The 23,596-nt window shown below is 47.5% G+C and overlaps 1 protein-coding gene across 1 annotated transcript in view; it reads right to left on the bottom strand.

The window, feature by feature from the left end:
- The window catches only part of LOC135531413 (basement membrane-specific heparan sulfate proteoglycan core protein-like), a 40,676-nt gene extending 18,426 nt beyond the window's left edge, over positions 1-22,250 (bottom strand). The window contains exons 1-5 of the mRNA XM_064959452.1: positions 22,092-22,250; positions 15,806-15,952; positions 15,438-15,572; positions 14,375-14,541; positions 13,565-13,760 (exon numbers count right to left, since the gene is read on the bottom strand). Of these exons, the coding sequence (XP_064815524.1) occupies positions 13,565-13,760; positions 14,375-14,541; positions 15,438-15,572; positions 15,806-15,952; positions 22,092-22,140 (694 nt within the window). The 5' untranslated portion in view covers positions 22,141-22,250. The remainder of the gene's footprint in view (positions 1-13,564; positions 13,761-14,374; positions 14,542-15,437; positions 15,573-15,805; positions 15,953-22,091) is intronic.
- Between the last annotated feature and the right edge of the window lie 1,346 nt (positions 22,251-23,596).

Below are 23,596 nucleotides of genomic sequence, written 5' to 3'. Positions count from 1 at the left end.
ACATAGAGAACCCGGGGGGTTATAAAGTAGTCCCATAGGGCTCTGGTCAACAGTAGTGATTACATGGAGAACCCGGGGGGTTATAAAGTAGTCCCATAGGGCTCTGGTCAACAGTAGTGATTACATAGAGAACCCGGAGGGGGGGGTTATAAAGTAGTCCCATAGGGCTCTGGTCAATAGTAGTGATTACATAGAGAACCCAGGGGGGGGGGGGGGGGTTATAAAGTAGTCCCATAGGGCTCTGGTCAATAGTAGTGATTACATAGAGAACCCGGGGGGGGGGTTATAAAGTAGTCCCATAGGGCTCTGGTCAACAGTAGTGATTACATAGAGAACCTGGGGGGGGGGTTATAAAGTAGTCCCATAGGGCTCTGGTCAACAGTAGTGATTACATAGAGAACCCGGGGGGGGGGGGGGGGTTATAAAGTAGTCCCATAGGGCTCTGGTCAATAGTAGTGATTACATAGAGAACCCGGGGGGGGGTATAAAGTAGTCCCATAGGGCTCTGGTCAACAGTAGTGATTACATAGAGAACCCGGGGGGGGGGGGGGGGGGGGTTATAAAGTAGTCCCATAGGGCTCTGGTCAACAGTAGTGATTACATGGAGAACCCGGGGGGTTATAAAGTAGTCCCATAGGGCTCTGGTCAACAGTAGTGATTACATAGAGAACCCGGAGGGGGGGGGGTTATAAAGTAGTCCCATAGGGCTCTGGTCAATAGTAGTGATTACATAGAGAACCCAGGGGGGTTATAAAGTAGTCCCATAGGGCTCTGGTCAACAGTAGTGATTACATAGAGAACCCGGGGGGTTATAAAGTAGTCCCATAGGTCTCTGGTCAACAGTAGTGATTACATAGAGAACCCAGGGGGGTTATAAAGTAGTCCCATAGGGCTCTGGTCAACAGTAGTGATTACATAGAGAACCCGGGGGGTTATAAAGTAGTCCCATAGGGCTCTGGTCAACAGTAGTGATTACATAGAGAACCCGGGGGGGTTATAAAGTAGTCCCATAGGGCTCTGGTCAACAGTAGTGATTACATAGAGAACCCGGGGGGTTATAAAGTAGTCCCATAGGGCTCTGGTCAACAGTAGTGATTACATGGAGAACCCGGGGGGGGGGTTATAAAGTAGTCCCATAGGGCTCTGGTCAACAGTAGTGATTACATAGAGAACCCGGAGGGGGGGGGGTTATAAAGTAGTCCCATAGGGCTCTGGTCAATAGTAGTGATTACATAGAGAACCCGGGGGGGGGGGGTTATAAAGTAGTCCCATAGGGCTCTGGTCAACAGTAGTGATTACATAGAGAACCCGGGGGGGGGGGGGGTTATAAAGTAGTCCCATAGGGCTCTGGTCAACAGTAGTGATTACATGGAGAACCCGGGGGGGGTTATAAAGTAGTCCCATAGGGCTCTGGTCAACAGTAGTGATTACATAGAGAACCCGGAGGGGGGGGGTTATAAAGTAGTCCCATAGGGCTCTGGTCAATAGTAGTGATTACATAGAGAACCCAGGGGGGTTATAAAGTAGTCCCATAGGGCTCTGGTCAACAGTAGTGATTACATAGAGAACCCGGGGGGTTATAAAGTAGTCCCATAGGTCTCTGGTCAACAGTAGTGATTACATAGAGAACCCAGGGGGGTTATAAAGTAGTCCCATAGGGCTCTGGTCAACAGTAGTGATTACATAGAGAACCCAGGGGGGGTTATAAAGTAGTCCCATAGGGCTCTGGTCAACAGTAGTGATTACATAGAGAACCCAGGGGGGGGGGGGTTATAAAGTAGTCCCATAGGGCTCTGGTCAACAGTAGTGATTACATAGAGAACCCGGGGGGTTATAAAGTAGTCCCATAGGGCTCTGGTCAACAGTAGTGATTACATGGAGAACCCGGGGGGGGGTTATAAAGTAGTCCCATAGGGCTCTGGTCAACAGTAGTGATTACATAGAGAACCCGGAGGGGGGTTATAAAGTAGTCCCATAGGGCTCTGGTCAATAGTAGTGATTACATAGAGAACCCAGGGGGGGGGGGGTTATAAAGTAGTCCCATAGGGCTCTGGTCAATAGTAGTGATTACATAGAGAACCCGGGGGGGGTTATAAAGTAGTCCCATAGGGCTCTGGTCAACAGTAGTGATTACATAGAGAACCTGGGGGGGGGGTTATAAAGTAGTCCCATAGGGCTCTGGTCAACAGTAGTGATTACATAGAGAACCCGGGGGGTTATAAAGTAGTCCCATAGGGCTCTGGTCAACAGTAGTGATTACATAGAGAACCTGGGGGGGGGGGTTATAAAGTAGTCCCATAGGGCTCTGGTCAATAGTAGTGATTACATAGAGAACCCGGGGGGGGGGGGGGGGGAGTTATAAAGTAGTCCCATAGGGCTCTGGTCAATAGTAGTGATTACATAGAGAACCCGGGGGGGTTATAAAGTAGTCCCATAGGGCTCTGGTCAACAGTAGTGATTACATAGAGAACCTGGGGGGGGGGGGGGGGGGTTATAAAGTAGTCCCATAGGGCTCTGGTCAATAGTAGTGATTACATAGAGAACCCGGGGGTTATAAAGTAGTCCCATAGGGCTCTGGTCAACAGTAGTGATTACATAGAGAACCCGGGGGTTATAAAGTAGTCCCATAGGGCTCTGGTCAACAGTAGTGATTACATGGAGAACCCGGGGGGTTATAAAGTAGTCCCATAGGGCTCTGGTCAACAGTAGTGATTACATAGAGAACCCGGAGGGGGGTTATAAAGTAGTCCCATAGGGCTCTGGTCAATAGTAGTGATTACATAGAGAACCCAGGGGGGTTATAAAGTAGTCCCATAGGGCTCTGGTCAACAGTAGTGATTACATAGAGAACCCGGGGGGGGGTTATAAAGTAGTCCCATAGGTCTCTGGTCAACAGTAGTGATTACATAGAGAACCCAGGGGGGTTATAAAGTAGTCCCATAGGGCTCTGGTCAACAGTAGTGATTACATAGAGAACCCGGGGGGTTATAAAGTAGTCCCATAGGGCTCTGGTCAACAGTAGTGATTACATAGAGAACCCGGGGGTTATAAAGTAGTCCCATAGGGCTCTGGTCAACAGTAGTGATTACATAGAGAACCCGGGGGGGGTTATAAAGTAGTCCCATAGGGCTCTGGTCAACAGTAGTGATTACATGGAGAACCCGGGGGGGTTATAAAGTAGTCCCATAGGGCTCTGGTCAACAGTAGTGATTACATAGAGAACCCGGAGGGGGGTTATAAAGTAGTCCCATAGGGCTCTGGTCAACAGTAGTGATTACATAGAGAACCCAGGGGGGGGTTATAAAGTAGTCCCATAGGGCTCTGTTCAACAGTAGTGATTACATAGAAAACCCGGGGGGGGTTATAAAGTAGTCCCATAGGGCTCTGGTCAACAGTAGTGATTACATAGAGAACCTGGGGGGGGGTTATAAAGTAGTCCCATAGGGCTCTGGTCAACAGTAGTGATTACATAGAGAACCCGGGGGGGGGTTATAAAGTAGTCCCATAGGGCTCTGGTCAACAGTAGTGATTACATAGAGAACCCAGGGGGGGGGGTTATAAAGTAGTCCCATAGGGCTCTGGTCAATAGTAGTGATTACATAGAGAACCCAGGGGGGGTTATAAAGTAGTCCCATAGGGCTCTGGTCAATAGTAGTGATTACATAGAGAACCCGGGGGGGGGTTATAAAGTAGTCCCATAGGGCTCTGGTCAACAGTAGTGATTACATAGAGAACCTGGGGGGGGGTTATAAAGTAGTCCCATAGGGCTCTGGTCAACAGTAGTGATTACATAGAGAACCCGGGGGGGTTATAAAGTAGTCCCATAGGGCTCTGGTCAACAGTAGTGATTACATAGAGAACCCGGGGGGGGTTATAAAGTAGTCCCATAGGGCTCTGGTCAATAGTAGTGATTACATAGAGAACCCGGGGGTTATAAAGTAGTCCCATAGGGCTCTGGTCAATAGTAGTGATTACATAGAGAACCCGGGGGGGGGGTTATAAAGTAGTCCCATAGGGCTCTGGTCAATAGTAGTGATTACATAGAGAACCCGGGGGGGGGGGGGTTATAAAGTAGTCCCATAGGGCTCTGGTCAATAGTAGTGATTACATAGAGAACCCGGGGGGGGGGGGTTATAAAGTAGTCCCATAGGGCTCTGGTCAATAGTAGTGATTACATAGAGAACCCGGGGGGGGGTTATAAAGTAGTCCCATAGGGCTCTGGTCAACAGTAGTGATTACATAGAGAACCCGGGGGGTTATAAAGTAGTCCCATAGGGCTCTGGTCAACAGTAGTGATTACATAGAGAACCCGGGGGGGTTATAAAGTAGTCCCATAGGTCTCTGGTCAACAGTAGTGATTACATAGAGAACCCAGGGGGGTTATAAAGTAGTCCCATAGGGCTCTGGTCAACAGTAGTGATTACATAGAGAACCCGGGGGGGTTATAAAGTAGTCCCATAGGGCTCTGGTCAACAGTAGTGATTACATAGAGAACCCGGGGGGTTATAAAGTAGTCCCATAGGGCTCTGGTCAACAGTAGTGATTACATAGAGAACCCGGGGGGGTTATAAAGTAGTCCCATAGGGCTCTGGTCAACAGTAGTGATTACATAGAGAACCCAGGGGGGTTATAAAGTAGTCCCATAGGGCTCTGGTCAACAGTAGTGATTACATAGAGAACCCGGGGGGTTATAAAGTAGTCCCATAGGGCTCTGGTCAACAGTAGTGATTACATAGAGAACCCGGGGGTTATAAAGTAGTCCCATAGGGCTCTGGTCAACAGTAGTGATTACATAGAGAACCCGGGGGGGGGGGGTTATAAAGTAGTCCCATAGGGCTCTGGTCAATAGTAGTGATTACATAGAGAACCCGGGGGGGTTATAAAGTAGTCCCATAGGGCTCTGGTCAATAGTAGTGATTACATAGAGAACCCGGGGGGGGTTATAAAGTAGTCCCATAGGGCTCTGGTCAATAGTAGTGATTACATAGAGAACCCGGGGGTTATAAAGTAGTCCCATAGGGCTCTGGTCAATAGTAGTGATTACATAGAGAACCCGGGGGGTTATAAAGTAGTCCCATAGGGCTCTGGTCAATAGTAGTGATTACATAGAGAACCCGGGGGGTTATAAAGTAGTCCCATAGGGCTCTGGTCAATAGTAGTGATTACATAGAGAACCCGGGGGGTTATAAAGTAGTCCCATAGGGCTCTGGTCAACAGTAGTGATTACATAGAGAACCCGGGGGGTTATAAAGTAGTCCCATAGGGCTCTGGTCAATAGTAGTGATTACATAGAGAACCCAGGGGGGTTATAAAGTAGTCCCATAGGGCTCTGGTCAACAGTAGTGATTACATAGAGAACCCGGGGGTTATAAAGTAGTCCCATAGGGCTCTGGTCAACAGTAGTGATTACATAGAGAACCCGGGGGGTTATAAAGTAGTCCCATAGGGCTCTGGTCAACAGTAGTGATTACATAGAGAACCCGGGGGGGGTTATAAAGTAGTCCCATAGGGCTCTGGTCAACAGTAGTGATTACATAGAGAACCCAGGGGGGGTTATAAAGTAGTCCCATAGGGCTCTGGTCAACAGTAGTGATTACATAGAGAACCCAGGGGGGTTATAAAGTAGTCCCATAGGGCTCTGGTCAACAGTAGTGATTACATAGAGAACCCAGGGGGGGTTATAAAGTAGTCCCATAGGGCTCTGGTCAACAGTAGTGATTACATAGAGAACCCAGGGGGTTATAAAGTAGTCCCATAGGGCTCTGGTCAACAGTAGTGATTACATAGAGAACCCAGGGGGGGTTATAAAGTAGTCCCATAGGGCTCTGGTCAACAGTAGTGATTACATAGAGAACCCAGGGGGGGTTATAAAGTAGTCCCATAGGGCTCTGGTCAACAGTAGTGATTACATAGAGAACCCGGGGGGGGGGGGGTTATAAAGTAGTCCCATAGGGCTCTGGTCAACAGTAGTGATTACATAGAGAACCCAGGGGGGGTTATAAAGTAGTCCCATAGGGCTCTGGTCAACAGTAGTGATTACATAGAGAACCCAGGGGTGTTATAAAGTAGTCCCATAGGGCTCTGGTCAACAGTAGTGATTACATAGAGAACCCAGGGGGGTTATAAAGTAGTCCCATAGGGCTCTGGTCAACAGTAGTGATTACATAGAGAACCCGGGGGGTTATAAAGTAGTCCCATAGGGCTCTGGTCAACAGTAGTGATTACATAGAGAACCCAGGGGGGGGGTTATAAAGTAGTCCCATAGGGCTCTGGTCAACAGTAGTGATTACATGGAGAACCCAGGGGGGTTATAAAGTAGTCCCATAGGGCTCTGGTCAACAGTAGTGATTACATAGAGAACCCAGGGGGGTTATAAAGTAGTCCCATAGGGCTCTGGTCAACAGTAGTGATTACATAGAGAACCCAGGGGGGTTATAAAGTAGTCCCATAGGGCTCTGGTCAACAGTAGTGATTACATAGAGAACCCAGGGGGGTTATAAAGTAGTCCCATAGGGCTCTGGTCAACAGTAGTGATTACATAGAGAACCCAGGGGGGTTATAAAGTAGTCCCATAGGGCTCTGGTCAACAGTAGTGATTACATAGAGAACCCAGGGGGGTTATAAAGTAGTCCCATAGGGCTCTGGTCAACAGTAGTGATTACATAGAGAACCCAGGGGGGTTATAAAGTAGTCCCATAGGGCTCTGGTCAACAGTAGTGATTACATAGAGAACCCGGGGGGTTATAAAGTAGTCCCATAGGGCTCTGGTCAACAGTAGTGATTACATAGAGAACCCAGGGGGGTTATAAAGTAGTCCCATAGGGCTCTGGTCAACAGTAGTGATTACATAGAGAACCCAGGGGGGTTATAAAGTAGTCCCATAGGGCTCTGGTCAACAGTAGTGATTACATAGAGAACCCAGGGGGGTTATAAAGTAGTCCCATAGGGCTCTGGTCAACAGTAGTGATTACATAGAGAACCCGGGGGGGTTATAAAGTAGTCCCATAGGGCTCTGGTCAACAGTAGTGATTACATAGAGAAACCGGGGGGTTATAAAGTAGTCCCATAGGGCTCTGGTCAACAGTAGTGATTACATAGAGAACCCAGGGGGGGTTATAAAGTAGTCCCATAGGGCTCTGGTCAACAGTAGTGATTACATAGAGAACCCAGGGGGGGTTATAAAGTAGTCCCATAGGGCTCTGGTCAACAGTAGTGATTACATAGAGAACCCGGGGGGGGGGGGTATAAAGTAGTCCCATAGGGCTCTGGTCAACAGTAGTGATTACATAGAGAACCCGGGGGGGGTTATAAAGTAGTCCCATAGGGCTCTGGTCAACAGTAGTGATTACATAGAGAACCCAGGGGGGGTTATAAAGTAGTCCCATAGGGCTCTGGTCAACAGTAGTGATTACATAGAGAACCCGGGGGGTTATAAAGTAGTCCCATAGGGCTCTGGTCAATAGTAGTGATTACATAGAGAACCCGGGGGGGTTATAAAGTAGTCCCATAGGGCTCTGGTCAACAGTAGTGATTACATAGAGAACCCAGGGGGGGTTATAAAGTAGTCCCATAGGGCTCTGGTCAACAGTAGTGATTACATAGAGAACCCAGGGGGGGTTATAAAGTAGTCCCATAGGGCTCTGGTCAACAGTAGTGATTACATAGAGAACCCAGGGGGGTTATAAAGTAGTCCCATAGGGCTCTGGTCAACAGTAGTGATTACATAGAAAACCCGGGGGGTTATAAAGTAGTCCCATAGGGCTCTGGTCAACAGTAGTGATTACATAGAGAACCCAGGGGGGTTATAAAGTAGTCCCATAGGGCTCTGGTCAACAGTAGTGATTACATAGAGAACCCAGGGGGGTTATAAAGTAGTCCCATAGGGCTCTGGTCAACAGTAGTGATTACATAGAGAACCCAGGGGGGTTATAAAGTAGTCCCATAGGGCTCTGGTCAACAGTAGTGATTACATAGAGAACCCAGGGGGGTTATAAAGTAGTCCCATAGGGCTCTGGTCAACAGTAGTGATTACATAGAGAACCCAGGGGGGTTATAAAGTAGTCCCATAGGGCTCTGGTCAACAGTAGTGATTACATAGAGAACCCAGGGGGGTTATAAAGTAGTCCCATAGGGCTCTGGTCAACAGTAGTGATTACATAGAGAACCCAGGGGGGTTATAAAGTAGTCCCATAGGGCTCTGGTCAACAGTAGTGATTACATAGAGAACCCAGGGGGGTTATAAAGTAGTCCCATAGGGCTCTGGTCAACAGTAGTGATTACATAGAGAACCCAGGGGGGTTATAAAGTAGTCCCATAGGGCTCTGGTCAACAGTAGTGATTACATAGAGAACCCGGGGGGGGATTACATAGAGAACCCGGGGGTTATAAAGTAGTCCCATAGGGCTCTGGTCAACAGTAGTGATTACATAGAGAACCCAGGGGGGTTATAAAGTAGTCCCATAGGGCTCTGGTCAACAGTAGTGATTACATAGAGAACCCAGGGGGGTTATAAAGTAGTCCCATAGGGCTCTGGTCAACAGTAGTGATTACATAGAGAACCCAGGGGGGGTTATAAAGTAGTCCCATAGGGCTCTGGTCAACAGTAGTGATTACATAGAGAACCCAGGGGGGGTTATAAAGTAGTCCCATAGGGCTCTGGTCAACAGTAGTGATTACATAGAGAACCCAGGGGGGGTTATAAAGTAGTCCCATAGGGCTCTGGTCAACAGTAGTGATTACATAGAGAACCCAGGGGGGTTATAAAGTAGTCCCATAGGGCTCTGGTCAACAGTAGTGATTACATAGAGAACCCGGGGGGGGTTATAAAGTAGTCCCATAGGGCTCTGGTCAACAGTAGTGATTACATAGAGAACCCGGGGGGGGTATAAAGTAGTCCCATAGGGCTCTGGTCAACAGTAGTGATTACATAGAGAACCCGGGGGGGGGTTATAAAGTAGTCCCATAGGGCTCTGGTCAACAGTAGTGATTACATAGAGAACCCGGGGGGTTATAAAGTAGTCCCATAGGGCTCTGGTCAATAGTAGTGATTACATAGAGAACCCGGGGGGGGTTATAAAGTAGTCCCATAGGGCTCTGGTCAACAGTAGTGATTACATAGAGAACCCAGGGGGGGTTATAAAGTAGTCCCATAGGGCTCTGGTCAACAGTAGTGATTACATAGAGAACCCAGGGGGGTTATAAAGTAGTCCCATAGGGCTCTGTTCAACAGTAGTGATTACATAGAAACCCGGGGGGTTATAAAGTAGTCCCATAGGGCTCTGGTCAACAGTAGTGATTACATAGAGAACCCAGGGGGGGTTATAAAGTAGTCCCATAGGGCTCTGGTCAACAGTAGTGATTACATAGAGAACCCAGGGGGGGTTATAAAGTAGTCCCATAGGGCTCTGGTCAACAGTAGTGATTACATAGAGAACCCAGGGGGGGTTATAAAGTAGTCCCATAGGGCTCTGGTCAACAGTAGTGATTACATAGAGAACCCAGGGGGGTTATAAAGTAGTCCCATAGGGCTCTGGTCAACAGTAGTGATTACATAGAGAACCCAGGGGGGGGTTATAAAGTAGTCCCATAGGGCTCTGGTCAACAGTAGTGATTACATAGAGAACCCAGGGGGGGTTATAAAGTAGTCCCATAGGGCTCTGGTCAACAGTAGTGATTACATAGAGAACCCGGGGGGTTATAAAGTAGTCCCATAGGGCTCTGGTCAACAGTAGTGATTACATAGAGAACCCAGGGGGGGTTATAAAGTAGTCCCATAGGGCTCTGGTCAACAGTAGTGATTACATAGAGAACCCAGGGGGGGTTATAAAGTAGTCCCATAGGGCTCTGGTCAACAGTAGTGATTACATAGAGAACCCAGGGGGGTTATAAAGTAGTCCCATAGGGCTCTGGTCAACAGTAGTGATTACATAGAGAACCCAGGGGGGTATAAAGTAGTCCCATAGGGCTCTGGTCAACAGTAGTGATTACATAGAGAACCCAGGGGGGTTATAAAGTAGTCCCATAGGGCTCTGGTCAACAGTAGTGATTACATAGAGAACCCAGGGGGGTTATAAAGTAGTCCCATAGGGCTCTGGTCAACAGTAGTGATTACATAGAGAACCCGGGGGTTATAAAGTAGTCCCATAGGGCTCTGGTCAACAGTAGTGATTACATAGAGAACCCAGGGGGTTATAAAGTAGTCCCATAGGGCTCTGGTCAACAGTAGTGATTACATAGAGAACCCAGGGGGGTTATAAAGTAGTCCCATAGGGCTCTGGTCAACAGTAGTGATTACATAGAGAACCCAGGGGGGTTATAAAGTAGTCCCATAGGGCTCTGGTCAACAGTAGTGATTACATAGAGAACCCAGGGGGGTTATAAAGTAGTCCCATAGGGCTCTGGTCAACAGTAGTGATTACATAGAGAACCCAGGGGGGTTATAAAGTAGTCCCATAGGGCTCTGGTCAACAGTAGTGATTACATAGAGAACCCGGGGGGTTATAAAGTAGTCCCATAGGGCTCTGGTCAACAGTAGTGATTACATAGAGAACCCAGGGGGTTATAAAGTAGTCCCATAGGGCTCTGGTCAACAGTAGTGATTACATAGAGAACCCAGGGGGGTTATAAAGTAGTCCCATAGGGCTCTGGTCAACAGTAGTGATTACATAGAGAACCCAGGGGGGTTATAAAGTAGTCCCATAGGGCTCTGGTCAACAGTAGTGATTACATAGAGAACCCAGGGGGGTTATAAAGTAGTCCCATAGGGCTCTGGTCAACAGTAGTGATTACATAGAGAACCCAGGGGGGTTATAAAGTAGTCCCATAGGGCTCTGGTCAACAGTAGTGATTACATAGAGAACCCAGGGGGGGTTATAAAGTAGTCCCATAGGGCTCTGGTCAACAGTAGTGATTACATAGAGAACCCAGGGGGGTTATAAAGTAGTCCCATAGGGCTCTGGTCAACAGTAGTGATTACATAGAGAACCCGGGGGGGTTATAAAGTAGTCCCATAGGGCTCTGGTCAACAGTAGTGATTACATAGAGAACCCAGGGGGGGTTATAAAGTAGTCCCATAGGGCTCTGGTCAACAGTAGTGATTACATAGAGAACCCAGGGGGGTTATAAAGTAGTCCCATAGGGCTCTGGTCAACAGTAGTGATTACATAGAGAACCCAGGGGGGTTATAAAGTAGTCCCATAGGGCTCTGGTCAATAGTAGTGATTACATAGAGAACCCAGGGGGGTTATAAAGTAGTCCCATAGGGCTCTGGTCAACAGTAGTGATTACATAGAGAACCCAGGGGGGTTATAAAGTAGTCCCATAGGGCTCTGGTCAACAGTAGTGATTACATAGAGAACCCAGGGGGGTTATAAAGTAGTCCCATAGGGCTCTGGTCAACAGTAGTGATTACATAGAGAACCCAGGGGGGTTATAAAGTAGTCCCATAGGGCTCTGGTCAACAGTAGTGATTACATAGAGAACCCAGGGGGGTTATAAAGTAGTCCCATAGGGCTCTGGTCAACAGTAGTGATTACATAGAGAACCCAGGGGGGTTATAAAGTAGTCCCATAGGGCTCTGGTCAACAGTAGTGATTACATAGAGAACCCAGGGGGGTTATAAAGTAGTCCCATAGGGCTCTGGTCAACAGTAGTGATTACATAGAGAACCCAGGGGGGTTATAAAGTAGTCCCATAGGGCTCTGGTCAACAGTAGTGATTACATAGAGAACCCAGGGGGGTTATAAAGTAGTCCCATAGGGCTCTGGTCAACAGTAGTGATTACATAGAGAACCCAGGGGGGTTATAAAGTAGTCCCATAGGGCTCTGGTCAACAGTAGTGATTACATAGAGAACCCAGGGGGGTTATAAAGTAGTCCCATAGGGCTCTGGTCAACAGTAGTGATTACATAGAGAACCCAGGGGGGTTATAAAGTAGTCCCATAGGGCTCTGGTCAACAGTAGTGATTACATAGAGAACCCAGGGGGGTTATAAAGTAGTCCCATAGGGCTCTGGTCAACAGTAGTGATTACATAGAGAACCCAGGGGGGTTATAAAGTAGTCCCATAGGGCTCTGGTCAACAGTAGTGATTACATAGAGAACCCAGGGGGGTTATAAAGTAGTCCCATAGGGCTCTGGTCAACAGTAGTGATTACATAGAGAACCCAGGGGGGTTATAAAGTAGTCCCATAGGGCTCTGGTCAACAGTAGTGATTACATAGAGAACCCAGGGGGGTTATAAAGTAGTCCCATAGGGCTCTGGTCAACAGTAGTGATTACATAGAGAACCCAGGGGGGTTATAAAGTAGTCCCATAGGGCTCTGGTCAACAGTAGTGATTACATAGAGAACCCAGGGGGGTTATAAAGTAGTCCCATAGGGCTCTGGTCAACAGTAGTGATTACATAGAGAACCCAGGGGGGTTATAAAGTAGTCCCATAGGGCTCTGGTCAACAGTAGTGATTACATAGAGAACCCAGGGGGGTTATAAAGTAGTCCCATAGGGCTCTGGTCAACAGTAGTGATTACATAGAGAACCCAGGGGGTTATAAAGTAGTCCCATAGGGCTCTGGTCAACAGTAGTGATTACATAGAGAACCCAGGGGGGTTATAAAGTAGTCCCATAGGGCTCTGGTCAACAGTAGTGATTACATAGAGAACCCAGGGGGGTTATAAAGTAGTCCCATAGGGCTCTGGTCAACAGTAGTGATTACATAGAGAACCCAGGGGGGTTATAAAGTAGTCCCATAGGGCTCTGGTCAACAGTAGTGATTACATAGAGAACCCAGGGGGGTTATAAAGTAGTCCCATAGGGCTCTGGTCAACAGTAGTGATTACATAGAGAACCCAGGGGGGGTTATAAAGTAGTCCCATAGGGCTCTGGTCAATAGTAGTGATTACATAGAGAACCCAGGGGGGGTTATAAAGTAGTCCCATAGGGCTCTGGTCAACAGTAGTGATTACATAGAGAACCCAGGGGGGGTTATAAAGTAGTCCCATAGGGCTCTGGTCAATAGTAGTGATTACATAGAGAACCTGTCTGATATAAAATCACTTATTATCATTGATTGATTTACTGACTGATTGGTTGAATGACTCACTGACTGATTGACTGACTGATTGACTGACTGATTGACTGACTGATTGACTGACTGATTGACTGACTGACTGACTGACTGATTGACTGACTGACTGACTGACTGACTGATTGACTGACTGATTGACTGACTGATTGACTGACTGATTGACTGACTGACTGACTGACTGACTGATTGGTTGAATGACTCACTGACTGACTGACTGACTGATTGACTGACTGATTGACTGACTGATTGACTGACTGATTGACTGACTGATTGACTGACTGATTGACTGACTGATTGACTGACTGATTGACTGACTGACTGATTGGTTGAATGACTCACTGACTGATTGACTGACTGATTGACTGACTGATTGACTGACTGACTGACTGACTGATTGGTTGAATGACTCACTGACTGATTGACTGACTGATTGACTGACTGACTGACTGACTGACTGATTGACTGACTGACTGATTATTACCTGTGGCCTGACACTGCATGGTGACCATGTGACCCTCCACAGCTGTCACCTCTGCCATGGATACCGTTGCCTTGGGTGCGTTGGCAACGCCCTGGCCGCCCTCAACGATGACCTCCACCTTGACCTCGGCGACCCCCTCAGTGTTCTGGGCCTGACACACGTACACTCCAGCGTCCTCAGAGCTCACTGCTGCCACCTGGAGACAGGAGACATGGAGGGAGACAGTTGTGTCTGTCTGTGTTTGTGTGTGTATGTCTGTGTTTGTGTGTGTATGTCTGTGTTTGTGTGTGTATGTCTTTGTTTGTTTGTGTGTCTTTGTTTGTTTGTGTGTCTGTATGTCTGTGTATGTCTGTGTTTGTGTGTGTATGTCTGTGTTTGTGTGTGTATGTCTTTGTTTGTTTGTGTGTCTGTATGTCTGTGTTTGTGTGTGTATGTCTGTGTTTGTGTGTGTATGTCTGTGTGTGTGTGTCTGTGTTTGTGCTTGTGTGTCTGTCTGTGTTTGTGTGTGTATGTCTGTGTTTGTGCTTGTGTGTCTGTCTGTGTTTGTGTGCGTATGTCTGTGTTTGTGTGTGTATGTCTTTGTGTGTGTACAAATTTTCATCACTTGAAAAAAGTGAATGGTAATCAATTGTAGGTCCCCAAAAAGTCCTTACAAATACGTGTGTATGAGTGTGTGTGTGTGTGTGTGTGTGTGTGTGTGTGTGTGTGTGTGTGTGTGTGTGTGTGTGTGTGTGTGTGTGTGTGTGTGTGTGTGTGTGTGTGTGTGTGTACAGCATGTCTGTATGTAGGTGTACGGGCAGATCGTCTGACCTTCAGTGTACTGGTGTCCTCGGTCTTTGTGGTTACCAGCTGTGTTCCGTGGCGTTGCCAGGTAACGGAGGGGCGTGGCCTACCTGTGGCGTGGCATTCCAGAGCTACAGGTTCACCAAGCCGGACTCGCAGGGGCCCTGCCGGGGTTACCCGCACCTTAGGGGAATCTGAGGCGAGAGGACATGCACAACACACACACACACACACACACACACAGAAGAAGAGAGGGTTGAGTGTGGTTTTCCACTTCTTCAGGTGGTACACAGACAGATACATGATACATGATACATGAAAAAGTTTAATTTACTGACGTTTCAAGTTCCAACCATATGAAGAATGATCCTCCAACTCTAGCACTACATGTCAACTACTACAACTACAGCCCTCCTGATTACTCTCACTATACACCCTTCTCCATCCTACCCTGACACTACATGTCAACTACTACAACTACAGCCCTCCTGATTCCTCTCACTATACACCCTTCTCCATCCTACCCTGACACTACATGTCAACTACTACAACTACAGCCCTCCTGATTCCTCTCACTATACACCCTTCTCCATCCTACCCTGACACTACATGTCAACTACTACAACTACAGCCCTCCTGATTCCTCTCACTATACACCCTTCTCCACTTCTCCATCCTACCCTTACCCATGATCCTCTCCATCACCACCCATCCATCCTCACTCCTGGAGCTCTATCTCTGGGCCTCTTCTCCCCTCAGCCCTGTCCCTCCCTGGAGCTCTATCTCTGGGCCTCTTCTCCCCTCAGCCCTGTCCCTCCCTGGAGCTCTATCTCTGAGCCTCTTCTCCCCTCAGCCCTGTCCCTCCCTGGAGCTCTATCTCTGGGCCTCTTCTCCCCTCAGCCCTGTCCCTCCCTGGAGCTCTATCTCTGGGCCTCTTCTCCCCTCAGCCCTGTCCCTCCCTGGAGCTCTATCTCTGAGCCTCTTCTCCCCTCAGCCCTGTCCCTCCCTGGAGCTCTATCTCTGGGCCTCTTCTCCCCTCAGCCCTGTCCCTCCCTGGAGCTCTATCTCTAGGTTAGGGATGGTCACTCACGTTTGATGGTCAGTGAGGCCATCATGGTGCTTCGGCCCGCAGAGTTAGTTGCCACGCAACGGTACTGCCCCTGGTTACCGTTCCTGGTGTTAGCGATGGTGAGCACGGAACCATCCGGACCAATCTTCACGTTATCTAAGGACAGAGTAGATAGGAGCGGTTAGAACGAGTTAGAACCATCTAACCACTTATGACCGGTTAGGACCAGTTAAAAACCAGTTCAATCATCACATTTTTATAAACTGTCCATTTAACATTGTGTCACAGCTATTGTGTAGTTGAGTACCATTCAAGGGCTGTGTGTGCGTGCGTGTGCGTGCCTGTGTGTGTCTGTCTGCCTGTGTGCATATGTGTGGTCAGAGCCAAACCTGCCAGTGGATGGTTGTTGGTTCTCTTCCACTCCAGATGGACGGGCTGTGACCCACTAACCACCCGGCAGCGAAAACTGACCGACTCTCCCTGCCGGACCCCTGCTGACCTGGGCTCAACTGACACTACTGGGGCCTGGGCACATACTGGATAGGAGGGAGAGATAAGTAAGTAACACACACACACACTGCCATACACTCTATAGGTGTCCCCCAGGGCTCAGATCTAGGCCCTCTCCTCTTTTCTCTTTATACCAAGTCACATGGCTCTGTCATATCCTCTCATGCTCTCTCCTATCATTGCTATGCGGATGACACTCAACTACTTTTCTCCTTCCCTCCTTCTGACACCCAGGTGGTGACACACATCTCTGCTTGCCTGGCAGATATCTCAGCTTGGATGTCGGCCCACCATCTCAAGCTCAATGTCGACAAGATGGAGCTGCATTTTGTCCTGGGGGAAGGCCTGCCCACTCCAAGACCTCTCCATCACGGTTGACAACTCCAAGGTGTCCCCCCCGCCCAGTGTGTAAAGAATTTTGGTGTGACCCCGGACAACACCCTGTCGTGACCCTGGACAACACCCTGGCATGACCCTGGACAACACCCTGTCATTCTCTGCAAACATCACAGCAGTGACGCGCTCCTGCAGGTTGATGCTCTACAACATCTGCCTAGTACGACCTTTCCTCACACAGGAAGTGCCGCAGGTCCTACTCCAGGGACTTGTTCTCTCCCGTCTGGACTACTGCATCTCATTGATAGCTGGGCTCCCTGCTTGTGCCATCAAACCCCTGCAACTTACCCAGAATGCTGCAGCCCGCCTGGTTCAACCTTCCCATGTTCTCCCACATCACCCCGCTCCTCTGCCTTCTAGTCTAAGCTCACATCCAAAAGAAGACCATGGTACTTGCCTACGGAGCAGCAAGAGGAACTGTCCCTCCCTACCTTCAGGCTATGCTCAAACCCAAGCTCTCTATTCTGCCACCTCTGGTCTCCCACTCAGCCCAGTCCAAGCTATTCTCTGTCCTGGTCCCCCAATGGTGGAACCAGCTTCCCCCTGAAGCTAGGACAGCATCTTCTGAAAACATCTGAAACTCTACCTCTTTGAACAGTATCTTAAATAATCACACAGCACCCCCTCCCCTCACTAGCTCTGACTCTGCTATTAGCTTCTTTATTGAATAAAATGCCATGACTACTGTGATATGTGGTTGTCCTAACTAACCAGGTAGGCCATTTGAGAACAAGTTCTCTTTTACAACTGCAACCTGCCCAAGATAAAGCAAAGCAGTGCGACAAAAACAACATCACAGAGTTACACATGGAATAAACAATCATGCAGTCAATAACACAATAGAAAAGTGTACGCACAGTGTGTGCAAATGTAGAAGAGTAGAGATGGAGGCAATAAATAGGCCATAGAGGCAAAATAATTACAATTTAGTATTAACACTGGAGTGATAGATGTGCAGATGATGATGTGCAAGTAGAGATACTGGGGTGCAAAAGAGCAAGAGGGTAAGTAATAATATGGGGATGAGGTAGTTGGGTGTGCTATTTACAGATTGGCTGTGTACAGGTACAGTGATCGGTAAGCTGCTCTGACAGCTGATGCTTAAATTTAGAGAGGGAGATATAAGACAGTGATTTTTGCAATTCGTTCCAGTCATTGGCAGCAGAGAACTGGAAGGAAAGGCAGCCAAAGGAAGTGTTGGCTTTGGGGATGACCAGTGAAATATAACTGCTTGTGCTACGGGTGAGTGTTGCTATGGTGACCATTGAGCTGAGATAAGGCTTGGCTTTACCTAGCAAAGACTCATAGATGAACTGGAGCCAATGGGTTTGGCGACGAATATGTAGTGAGAGCCAACAAACGAGAGCATACAGGTCGCAGTTGTGGGTAGTATATGGGGCTTTGGGGACAAAACGGATGGCACTGTGATAGACTACATTTACTTTGCTGAGTAGAGTATTGGATGCTATTTTGTAAATGTAAATACAGAGAAAAGAGTCGGCCCGAGAATTGAACCCTGTGGCACCCTCATAGAGACTGTCAGATGTCCGGACAACAGGCCCTCCGATTTGACACACAGAACTCTATCAGAGAAGTAGTTGGTGAACCAGGTGAGGCTGTCATTTGAGAAGCCAAGGCTATTGAGTCTGCCGATAAGAATGTGGTGAGAGTCGAAAGCCTTGGCCAGGTCGATGAAGACAGCTGCACAGTAATGTCTCATCGATTGCGGTTATGATATCGTTTTGGACCTTGAGCGTAGCTGAGGTGCACCCATGACCATCTCGGAAATCAGATTGCATAGTGGAGAAGGTACGTTGGGATTCGAAATGGTCGGTAATCTGTTTGTTAACTTGGCTTTCGAAAGATTTTAGAAAGGCAGGGCAGGATGGATATTGGTCTATAACAGTTTGGGTCTAGAGTGTCTCCCGCTTTGAAGATGGGGATGACCCCGGCAGCTTTCCAATCTTTGGGGATCTCAGACAATACGAAAGAGAGGTTGAATAAGCTATTAATAGGGGTTGCAACAATTTCGACTGATAATTTTAGAAAGAGAGGGTCCAGATTGTCTAGCCCAGCTGATTTGTAGGGATCCAGATTTTGCAGTTCTTTCCGAACATCAGCTGCCTGGATTTGGATGAAGGAGAACTGGTGGGATGGGCAAGTTGCTGCAGGGGGTGCTGAAATGTTGGCCGGGGTAAGGGTAGCCAGGTGGAAAGCATGGCCAGCCATTGAAAAATGCTTGTTGAAATTGTCGATTATCGTAGATTTATCGAGGGTGACAGTGTTTCCTAGCCTCAGTGCAGTGGGCTGCTGGGGGGAGGTGGTCTTGTTCTCCATGGACTACAGTGTCTCAAAACCTTTTGGAGTTAGTGCTACAGGAAGCAAGTTTCTGTTTGAAACAGCTAGCCTTAGCTTTCCTAACTGGCTGAGAATATTGGTTACTGAGTTCCCTGAAAATGTGCAAATTGCCGGGGCTATTCGATGCTAATGCAGAACGCCACAGGATGCTTTTGTGCTGGTCAAGGGCAGTCAAGTCTGGAGTGAACCAAGACTATATCTGTTCTTAGTTCTACATTTTTTGAATGGGGCATGCTTATTTAAGATGGTGAGGAAAGCACTTTTGAAGAGCAACCAGACATCCTCTACTGACGGGATGAGGTCAATATCCCTCCAGGATACCCGGGACAGGTCAATTAGAAAGGCCTGCTTGCTGAAGTGTTTTAGGGAGCGTTTGACGGTGATGAGGGCGATCAATTCAAATATGGTGTCCAGGGCACAGCTGGGGCTGAAGGGGGTGTATAACAAGCAGCAACGATGAGAGACTTGTATCTGGCAAGGTGGATTATTAGAAGTAGAAGCTCGAATTGATAGGGCACAGACTTGGATAGTATGACAGAACTCTGCAGGCTATCTCTGCAGTAGATTGCAACTCCGCCCCCATTGGCAGATCTATCTTGTCGGGAAATGTTATAGTTATGGATGGAAATTTCAGGATATTTGATGGCCTTCCTAAGCCAGGATTCAGACACGGCTAGGACATCCGGGTTGGCGGAGTAGGCTAAAGCAGTGAGTAAAAACAAACCTAGGGAGGAGGCTTCTAATGTTAACATGCATGAAACCAAAGCTTTTACGGTTATAGAATTCAACAAATGAGAGTGCCTGGGGAGTGATGCTGGGGGCTGCAGGGCCTCGGTTAATTTCTACATCACCAGAGGAAAAGAGGAGGAGTGGGGTAAGGGTAGGTTAAGATTTCTGAGCGCGGAAAAATAGATTCAAGGCATAATGTACAGACAAGGGTATGGTAGGATGTGATTACAGTGGAGGTAAACCTAGGCATTGAGTGACGATGAGAGAGGTTTTGTCTCTAGAGGCACCATTTAAGACAGGTGAGGTCACCGCATGTGTGGGGGGTGGAACAAAGGGGCTAGCCAAGGCATATTGAGCTGGGCCGGAGGCTCTACAGTGAAATAAGACAATCACTAACCAAAACAGCAGTAGACAAGGTATATTGACATTAGGGAGTGGCATGTGTTGCAGAGGAATCATAGGGTCCAGTGAGCAGCCAGGCGAGCTGGAGACACAACGATTCAGACAGCTAGCAGACCAGGGCTAGCAGGCTAGCAGATGGGCCTCAGGGGGACATTGCAATGGAAGAGCCTGTTGAAGCCGTGATGTATGGTCAGGGCTCTGTTTCGGCAGTGAAGGGTCCAGGCCAATTAGCAAAAGAGGTATTGAAGCCCAGGAATTGTCTGATGGATCTCTTCGGCTAGCCGGAACATGGGCCTAGCTCAAGGCTATCTCCGGGCTAACTGGTGCTTTCTTCAGGACAGAGACGTTAGCCATGAGTAGACACTCGGATAGCAGCTAGCTAGCTGCGATGATCCGTGTAAAGGTTCAGAGCTTGCGGTAGGAGTCCGGAGATGTGGTAGAGAAAAAGCAGTCCGATATGCTCTGGGTTGACATCACGCTGTGCAGACCGAGGCTGGCTGATGCCTGGGTTAACGGTGATGACTGCTAGCAGTGGCTAACTGACTACTAGCTAGTAGCTAGTTAGCTGGCTAGCTTCTGATGGGGGTTCCGGTTCTAAAGTATAAAAATAGCAGATCCGTACCACATTGGGTGAGGCGGGTTGCAGGAGAGTATGTTCAGTCCGTAGATGGATATTGAGATTAAAAATATTTTAAAAAATATACAGAGAAAATGATATATACGACAAGACAAAGACAAGACAAAGACAAAACAGACGTCCAACTGCTACGCCATCTTGGAAAGCATGAATGCTAGCTATCTTCAGGCGAATGCTCTGTCAGGCACTTTGCTAAATGACTCAATGTAAAATGTAAAAATGAGGAGAGATAGGTTAGTAAGACACACACATACACTGTAGGAGAGATAGGTTAGTAACACACACACACACACACTGTAGGAGAGATAGGTTAGTAACACACACACACACACACTGTAGGAAAGATAGGTTAGTAACACACACACACATATAACACAAACACACTGTAGGAGAGAAGAGACAAGGTTATAGCACACACACACACACACACACACACACACACACAGAGACACGCACACACACACACGCACACACACACACACACACACACACACACAGAAATAGACACTAAGAGAGACACACACTAGTTATTGACATCCTCCGATGCAAGAGAGACTTCAGGGTTCCACCCAAAGGGGGGGTTCAATGAGTTGACACACACTCACTCACACAAGCACGTACACACACTCACTCACACTCACACACAAGCACGTACACACACTCACTCACACAAGCACGTACACACACTCACTCACACTCACACACAAGCACGTACACACACTCACTCACACAAGCACGTACACACACTCACTCACTCACACACAAGCACGTACACACACACACTCACACACAAGCACGTATACACACACACACACACACACACACACACACACACACACACACACGCTATTCTTGCATATACAGGATTCACATATAGAGAGTAATATAGACCATGTCCACATTGAATGGTATACATCTAAAGGCATGCAGGCACGCACGTACACTCACACACCAAACACTCACACGCACACTCACATAAAACACACACACACACACACTCACACACCAAACACACACTCACATAAAACACACACACAGGGGCAGACTGTGAGCTTTCAGTCTGGTCTGTGGGGAGAACAGCAAACAAATGCCACCCCAGAGCAAACATCCAATCAGAGACAACATGCAGCTCAGGTCTGGATAGGACCATGACTCAGCAAGACTTGATATTAACACGGTATTATAAATTCACATCTACAGTAAAAAAAGGAAATGTATCACCGTGCATTTACATTTCTGAGAAACATTTTCTGTTAAATTAAGAATTCTAAACCATTAGTTTATTATTTTAATCATAATCCCAAAACTTTTTTTAGAAAGTAGAAAGTTTAAAGCAGTTCAGAGCTAATAATATCTACTTAAAAGGGATAGTGCAGCAATTTAACATATGTAGATATTTATTTCCTGGCCTTGTCTATAGACTGCTGTCAAGATTGGGAAACAAAAATTGTAAAAAAAAAAAAAAATCTCGTAACTATCCCCGTAAATGATTTAATAACATGTTCTGCATTGTAGTGTAGAGAGAAGCAGCTTATAGTTTAATAACATGTTCTGCATTGTAGTGTAGAGAGAAGCAGCTTATAGTTTAATAACATGTTCGGCATTGTAGTGTAGAGAGAAGCAGCTGTAGTGTAGTAGTTTACCTGTCCAGAGTAGAGAACAGAGGAGCAGTGCTGTTGTGGAGGAATCCATGTTGCATAGAGCAAAGATATCCCTCTCTCCTGTCCTGCAACCTCTCTCCTGTCCTACAACCTCTCTCTTTGCCCCCCTCTCTCTCTCTCGCTGCCCCTCTCTCTCTCTCTCTCCTGCTGTGTGTTGTCTCACAGTCTCTCCTCCCCCTCCTTACTTATTTGTGTGTTCTAGACAGACAGACAGACAGGCAGGCAGGCAGGCAGGCAGGCAGGCAGGCAGGCAGGCAGGCAGGCAGGCAGGCAGGCAGGCAGACAGACAGACAGACAGACAGACAGACAGACAGACAGACAGACAGACAGACAGACAGACAGACAGACAGACAGACAGACAGACAGACAGACAGACAGACAGACAGACAGACAGACAGACAGACAGACAGACAGACAGACAGACAGACAGACAGACAGACAGACAGACAGACAGACAGACAGACAGACAGACAGACAGACAGACAGACAGACAGATAGACAGATAGACAGATAGACAGATAGACAGATAGACAGATAGACAGATAGATAGATAGATAGATAGATAGATAGATAGATAGACAGGCAGGCAGACAGACTGGCAGACAGACTGGCAGACAGACTGGCAGACAGACTGGCAGTCAGTTGCAGGATATTAGCTCAGAAACAGAGAAGAAATGTCTGCCCCCCCCCAACATGGAACCAGTATAGAAAATTAATCCTAGAACCAGACAATAAATATAATTCTAAAACCAGCTCATGAATATCATCCTAGAACCAGCCCATAAATATAATCCTGAACCAGCCCATGATTATCATCCAAGAACCAGCAAAGAAATATAATTTTAAAACCAACTCATAAATATAATCCTAGAACCAGCCCAGAAATATCACCTTAGAACCAGCCCATAAATATCATCCTAAAACCAGCCCATAAATATTACCTTTGATCCAGCCCATAAATATCATCCTAGAACCAGCCCAGAAATATCATTCTAGAACCAACCCAGAAATATCATCCTAGAACCGGCCTAGAAGTGTCATCCTAGAACCAGTCCATAAATATCATTGTAGGACCCGCCCATAAATATCATTCTAAAACCAGCCCATGAACATCATCCTAGAACCAACCCAGAAATATAACCCTTTAGCCAGCCCAGAAATGTCATTCTAGAGCCAGCCAATAAATATCGCCCTAGAACCAGCCCAGAAATGTCATTCTAGAACCAGCCCAGAAATGTCAACCTGGAACCTGCCCAGAAATATCATCCTAGAACAAGCCCAGAAATGCCATCCTAGAACCAGCCCAGAAATACCCCCCTAGAACCAGCCCAGAAATATCACCCTAGAACCAGCCCAGAAATGTCATCCAGAACCAGCCCAGAAATGTCATCCTAGAACCAGCCCAGAAACATCATCCTAGAACCAGCCCAGAAACATCATCCTAGAACCAGCCCAGAAACATCATCCTAGAACCAGCCCAGAAATGT

Source organism: Oncorhynchus masou, chromosome 5, assembly GCF_036934945.1.
Source record: "Oncorhynchus masou masou isolate Uvic2021 chromosome 5, UVic_Omas_1.1, whole genome shotgun sequence".
NCBI lineage: Eukaryota > Metazoa > Chordata > Actinopteri > Salmoniformes > Salmonidae > Oncorhynchus > Oncorhynchus masou.
Note: the sequence above shows the minus strand (reverse complement) of the source record. Positions and strands in the feature narration are given on the sequence as shown.